The sequence below is a fragment of the Papaver somniferum genome, chromosome 11, assembly GCF_003573695.1.
Source record: "Papaver somniferum cultivar HN1 chromosome 11, ASM357369v1, whole genome shotgun sequence".
Lineage (NCBI taxonomy): Eukaryota > Viridiplantae > Streptophyta > Magnoliopsida > Ranunculales > Papaveraceae > Papaver > Papaver somniferum.
The window spans coordinates 12,103,246-12,110,528 of NC_039368.1; the positions used below are offsets into that span (position 1 = coordinate 12,103,246).

At 38.3% G+C, this 7,283-nt stretch overlaps 1 protein-coding gene across 1 annotated transcript; it reads right to left on the reverse strand.

Moving 5' to 3' along the window:
* Positions 1-83: 83 nt before the first annotated feature.
* LOC113321213 lies at positions 84-4,815 on the reverse strand. The gene is made up of 8 exons (XM_026569090.1): positions 4,647-4,815; positions 4,033-4,227; positions 3,543-3,937; positions 3,225-3,452; positions 2,915-3,139; positions 2,266-2,445; positions 1,916-2,107; positions 84-1,182 (listed from the first exon to the last, which is right to left on the reverse strand). The coding sequence occupies exons 2-8, from the start codon at positions 4,211-4,213 to the stop codon at positions 472-474; spliced, it is 2,112 nt and encodes a 703-aa protein (XP_026424875.1). The 5' UTR covers positions 4,214-4,227; positions 4,647-4,815; the 3' UTR covers positions 84-471.
* Positions 4,816-7,283: the final 2,468 nt, after the last annotated feature.

A 7,283-nucleotide genomic window follows, 5' to 3' on the forward strand; every position in this document is an offset into this window, starting at 1 on the left:
CCGAGATACGGTATAGACTAGAGTATGAACACCGGAGAACGCACACGCGTGCATAGTAATCTTGTAGTGGCAGAAGTATTAAGAAGTACTCTAAAACATCATTTCAGAGTGTTTAATTAGGTTATGTTACAAGCAACTAAAAAAGCTTCCAATACCTACAGGGATATATATGTTCTGTGAAGTATTTCGAAACCAAAAAAAGAGGATTTAAAGCTTTCTTCTTGTTCCCTGAAACACTTTAAATCCTACACCTAAGCCTTCTTCAAGTTATATTTCTCTCTGGCAGCTAACATATTGTTAGTCATATATTGCTCCTATCCTCCTCTCCACCCCGTCACCCCCCAACTTTATACAACATACAACATATAAAATAACAGAACAAAAGGTGAAGGGTCTATTTCCAAGGTCCCTACTTATATATGCAATGAAGCGTATGGGCATTTCTAGCTAGCAAGAATTCTGGAGCTGAACTCATCTGGCAGTGGCAGGTGTACCGTTGACTCTCGTTTCCAGGACCTTGTTGTGAGAGTTTCTGCGCATTGAAGCTACATATGTTGGACTCGCTTTAGGACGGTATTCAGGGAAGAGGAGCCCGGACTTGTAACGCACACCACAAGCATTGCAGAGGGTTCCGGGACCCATTGGACCTCCTCTCCATACTGCGGTCTTTGTTACCTCACAATGCATACATTTTTGGTATGCAAGCCCAAGCTGCTCCTGTTGTTGAAGCGAATTGTTACGGTCTGAGCTATGATTTGGCATACATGGTGGCGGCCTCTTCATTTTTTTCTTCTTCTTCTGTTCTTTTCCATTAACATTGGGTGTATATGATGGATGGGATTTTACCAAACACTCTGATGCTGAAGATATATAGGAGGAGTTGGGCATTAGTTGGATTTCGACGTCAATCAAACATGATTCATGAGAGGCTAACTTTGGAGCGGGTTGTTCATAGAAAACTGCTGATCGTGGGCGCTTGCTCCGTGCAGGTGTAGGAACAACAGTGTCAGGACTGAGAGGCATTGTCTTTCCACCAGAGCAAGAGCTGCTATTCTTAAGGACCGTAGCAGAGTCATTCTTCTCATTGTTGTTCGAGTAGTCTTTGTCCACAGTGATGCCTCCAGCTGACAAAGAATCATCAACAAAGGTGGATAACCATTCCAATTCAGCAATTTCATCATCCTGAGAAGTGCAACGGATGAGAAGTGAGTACCAGAATTAGTTACATGGACCAACTTAGCCTCACTGAATGACTTGCTTCATAATTGATTTGCTACATGTGTACATGCAATTCCAGCCAAGTTAAATTTGGTCATCCAGCATCTAATGTTGGAGATCAGATACCATAAGTCAACCCTGGCATCTCAGTGATTGTGTAACAGTCTAATTCCCTAAAATTAACATAAGGAGACTTCTTAACATGTGTCGTAAATGTGTTAACAAGATCTCACTGACAAGGTCAACAAAGGTGTCTATTTTTCGCTCCTTTTAGTTGAGACAGATCATGTAGGCGGATTAGCGGATATGAGCTCACATTAACAGTTCTCATGATTTACTCAGGGTTTTAAGTCTCGGTAAATGGACAAATAGACAATTTGAATATCTAGCGAGGACGCCTGATGTACCCCGGGATGCAATCTGTATTAAATAACCAGTGATGTGGGATACTCTGCAGAAGCAAGCTTTAGACAATAAAAAACTGGGCCAATGGAGTCTCATTTACAAGGTGATCAGAGATTGTAAAGCCATTTATCAGATGAATATGTAGGTGGAACATAACTTAAGACTAACATATTTTGAAGTAAGAATTATTGCAAATTAAAATTATTCTTGAAATGGATAAAATAATTAGTGAATATCAAGGGCTAAGTGCACATCATGATTTCTGGGACCAAATTCAACCAAAGAAACTCACCGGGACAGGGAGTGCACTGGAAAGATATGAGCTGTTATTCAGCATATCATTGCATGGATCAGCCGAAGATTCTGGTGGTGGAATTAGAGGAAACATATCTTGTACGGCATTGATTTCTACTCCTCCACTGCCTTCAGTATCTCCCTTGCCCCGTTCCTCTACCAGCTCTTCATCATCTTCCTTTGTAACATTCTGCACCACACAGGTTTGGTAATATTATTCAAACTCCTCAGTGATGCTCGTTTGAAATCGAAGATTAAATTTAGAAATGGATAAAATAATTAGTGAATATCTAAGGCTAACTGCATGTCATGATTGTTGGAACCAAATATGATCAAAAAGAAACTCACCAAACCAGGGAGTACACTGGAAAGATCTGAGCTGTTATTCGGCATATCATTGCACGGATCAACCAAATATTCTGATGGTGGGATTGAAGGAAACATATCTCCTCTACTACCTTCAATATCTCCCTTGCCCCATTCCTCTATCAGCCCTATCGACTTTTCATCATCTTCCCTTGTATCTTCCTGCACCAGACAAGTTTGGTATTGTTCAAACTCCTCAGTGATGGTCGTTTGAAATTGAAGATTAAATTACATACACCAATTGCCAAGGACAGAAGAGAGGTAGGAGGATATGATACGACAGATGTAGACATGAGAACCAGTGAAACGGGAGAGTTATGTAGGCTGATTACTCACATAAAGGTTTTGATTCCTAATGATATTCTAAAAAGCATACCTCTCTGAATTTTGTATTTTGTTCTGCTATAATGAACATAACTCAGCAGATTTTGTTTCCAGTTCCGTAGGTGAGAACATCTGATTGCAAGTACCTCGCGAATGTTTTCACATTCAGTTTCCCCAACAGTCCTATCCCAGCATTAGGACAAAATCACCTCGAATATCGCCCTTAAAAAATCATAACTTCCTTTTTCGAGCAAAATATGAGAACTTTTGGGTGCATGCAGAATAAGTCGATTTACAAACTTCTTACCTCGATTGAAACTTTGTGCGCCTCCTGTAGCTCATGGTTACTCCTGTGCTCTTTGCCAACAAGTATTTGCTTCCGGGTAAGCTCATTATCCAATTCATAAGCTTTCTCTTCCATTCCATTGTGCTGACCATTCGTATCAATTTGGACCTGAAGCTTGTCCCGCCAACTACTCATGTTCTCCAGTCCTTCATGCTTCCCTTGCCCAGTGGTTTTCTTTCTTGAAGTCTGTGACACATTGTTTAGCATTCTTAAAACTAGAAGATGAAAGCTTTCGGTGCATGCCGAATAGGTCAATTTATAAACTTCTTACCTTGATTGAAGCTTTACGCGCTTTCTGTAGATCATATAAACTCCTGTGCTTTTTGCTGACAAGGGTTTTCTTCCGGCTAAGCCCACTATGCAATTCATAATCTTTCACTGCCACTTCATGGTGCAGACCGTTCGTATCAATTCGGACCTGAACCTTGTCCCGACTACTTACGGTTTCCACTCCTTGATGCTTCGGCTTCTCTTGCACAGTGGTTATCTTTCTTGAAGCCTGTGACACAGTGTTTAGCATTCTTAAAACTAGAATATGAAAACTTTTCGGTGCACGCAGAATAAGACAAACAACCTATAAACTTCTTACCTCAATTGAAACTTTGCGCTCCTCCTGTGGATCATGGTTACACTTGTGCTCTTTGCTAACAAGGGTTTTCTTCCCGCTAAGCTCACTATCCAATTCATAATCTTTCACTTCCAGTTCACTGTGCAGACCATTCGTATCAATTTGGACCTGAACCTTGTCCCGACCACTCATGATTTCCACTCCTCCATGCTTCTCTTGTACAGTGGTTATCTTTTGTGAATCCTGTGTCCCATTTTTCAGCATTCTTAAAACTTGAAGTTGCTTGTTTTTGAAATCCAATTGCGCATCACGCTTCTCAATTTCCTTAGCCTGCTGTTCAATTTCTTTCCTTTGAGCTTCAAACTCTCTCATCAACCTTTCGTTTTCATCCATAGTCCTCTTCATTTTTCTCTTTTCTGAAAATTCAAGATGACCATTGAAGTTAAATCAGGTAATACCTAAATAAAAAAGGTTAACTGAACCAATGTGCACGCACGGAATAGTAGCTTACCTTCATTATAAGCTTGATTAAGGTGATCTCTCTTCTCCGTTATTCGACTAAGGGATGTCGAATTTTCTTCCAACATTTTTCCCATGTGTTTCAATTTCTCATTTTTTCCACCTAATTCCGCCGTTAATCTAAGAGCAACATCCTGCAGTCTGCTTAACTCTTCCTGTAAGTCAGTCGCCATAATTAAACCTGAACCTACAATTACCAGTTTAAAAAACAATAAGTACTAAGCCAAGAGAACTTCACATTTCATAGATTCAAGAAACCCAGAACTCAAATTTCAGGCTCCCCTCTTACAAAACAAGGGCTTTAGTAAGACAGCGATCAATCATTCTATGGACTGAGGTGAAGGCAAGTGGGGCAATTGCCCCCTCTTACCTTCAATCCAGACAGGCTAATATGAAATCCCTATGTAAAATGGGGGGTTCCCAATTTTTCTTACTCTTTTAAGAAACCATCAAAACATAAACTCAAACAACACAAACCCACCACATCATATGTAGATAGATACAGAAATGAAACCCTGAAGCTCTAAGAAAACCTTGAAACAAAACAAAAAAGTGGAGATTCTTTACATAACCTTGAATACTAGAAAATGGAGATCTTTTACATACCTGGTAGTGAGTGCCGGGGTTATTAAAGCTCCTCAACCGGAATACATGTCGTTCTTCTTGAAAATCTCACCGGATAAATTTAATAAGAGACAATAGAACAGAGGAGAAGAGCAGAGCGGCAGTATTATTGAAGACTGAAGTGAAGTGAGTGCAGTACATCAAGGCAGTGCTTTGATGACTGAAACGCGGAATAAAGAGACAAACATTTGTTAGATGGGTTCTCGACACGTGTCGGATTTGTAACGGGACTTTTTGTATAGTCTTCTGGATATTTCGTTGCAAATGGCGGTAGCCGGTAGCTGCAGGTTTTCTTTTCACTTTTCAGTACACTTCGTAGTTCGAGAGCCAGGAGTGTTTCAGGTTTCAACACCTGTTAAGAAGCTAAAAAGTTTGGACTTTTGTTTTCTGGGCGGACCCAGGTTTTAGTTTAGATGAGTGACAAGCTTCAATGGGCTTGTATTTTTTTTATTTTCTTTTTTCAAAAGCATGCATTTTATTAAGATGAACTATGATTTTAGGCATACCAAAAACTTTCAAGGCATACGAAATAGTTTTCCCATCCTAGGTGACCTTATAAGGAGTGTCTATTAGGTAGTTCAATTACCTATATATCTTTGAATCTAAAATCGAAAAATAAACTATCCTAAACATCCCTTCTTCTTCCTCCAGCTAAACCACCTTCTTTTTCTCTCAGATTTTTTTTTCATCACTGTAATTAATTATCGATTCGTGAAAGTTCGATCATCGGTTAAATTGAACTATATAATGGATCGTACAAAGAAAAAAGAAAACGGCAGGTGATCTAAATCCTCTTCCAATCCATGAATTAAAGAAGAAGAACCAATTGAAGATGAAGGTGTAAAAACTATAATTGAACCGGAAATTGAATCGGAAATTCAACCATTTGAAGCTTCAAATACTGAAATGAGGATAAGAAGGTATTCCCTGCAAACCCAATATTTTATTTGTTGCTTTTCATGGATTGAATGGGTTAAATTGCTAAAAACTTAGGGTTTTTGACGGTTACAGTAGCGGGTTCGGCTGATAATTGAGTTGAGTTTTGAGCCGAACTGTTCTTGAAATTTCACCCTAAAAGTGTCTATGAACAGTTCGGATAAACCGTAAATATCAATTTTTAGCCGAACCCCAAAATGTGTATTGAATACGTCCCAGAACAGTGTCAGGTTCGGCTAATACCTTGCAAACCTTCCCGGCCGAACCTGAGAAGTGAAATTTACCCCAGTTGGTTGTTAGGTTCGGCTGACTCGATTAGATCACTTTCAAGTCGAACCTCTCTCTGTAAACACTTCGAAAATATTGATTTGCAGGCTCTAGGTTCGGCTAGCTCGTGTTGTTGAGTTATCAGCCGAACCTTCTCTTTGCACACTCAAGTTTTTCGATCTTGTTTTGGCCATAACTTTTTCGTCCGATGTCGGAATGATCTCATTCTTTTTGCGTTGTATTTGTATTTTCATTCTCTTGAAGTTGAAAATAAGATCTAATTGATTTTAATAAGTTTAATATGGACCTTGGTATTCTCCATCATTAGACTTTACTTTCTTAACACTTTTAGTAATTTCCACTTTTTTTGTTTGGTTCATCCTATGAAAAGTATGCACAATTGAAAACATATGTAATAAAAAGCCTAACCCCTAAATGTATATGAATTTAAGTGTTTCATGGAAAATCAGTATCATGTTCGGCTGATGTGATTTTTTGAATATGAGCCGAACTTGGAAAAATATATATTTCGGCTGATACGATATTTAGAGTGAGAACCGAACCTAACTCTCAGGAATAAGTTCGGCTTGTTATTAGACTTTAATATAAGCCAAACTAGGATCTTGCAAATAGGTTGGAAGTTGGAAAATGAAGGTTCGGCGTATAACGTTAACAAATTCAACTAGCCGAAATTTTCATCAATTTAGTGGGTTCGGCTTATATTTTTAAGCTGAACATAGTCCTGGTTCGCCGAACCATGATGAAAAATATAATTTTTTGATGATTTCAAGCTACAAAATGAGGTTAAACATAAAATAGAAGTGTACATATGTGAAGCATTGGGTTCCTCATCTATGTATTCATCATATGGATTTGGCTCATAAAAATCATCATCTTGAGTTTGAGTTTGTGTAAAATCATTCTCACAATCTAAGAAATCAGTCATTTCTGGATCATTGTTGTAGTTGATATGTATTTTCCTAGGTTTTTTAGATGAAGAATGACCCTCCTCATCCTCCATTGAATCAAGAAGAAAAATTTTCTCACTTTCTCCTTCTCTCCTTCTCAATAAAAACTTTGATTTTTTTTTCCCCAAATTTTTTCATCTAAACAAACCTTTATAATTCTGAAAATTATCTTAATCACTAAACAAAAGTTTTAATCACTAATCCAGATTACTAACACTAATACGTAAAGGGTAAATTTGCCATTAAAAAAAATTGGTTAAGGGGATTTCTGATTTTGTTATTTCACAACTTTTTTTGTCTTTATTCAGTATGCCTAATAAGATTTCAGTATGCCCAAAATCATAGTTCATTGAGATTGCACGTGGGAATTGTATACCCATAAAATCTGCTATTACAATAGAACTTATAGGTGGGGGAATTATATTGTCTCACACTATTGTTGCAAGCT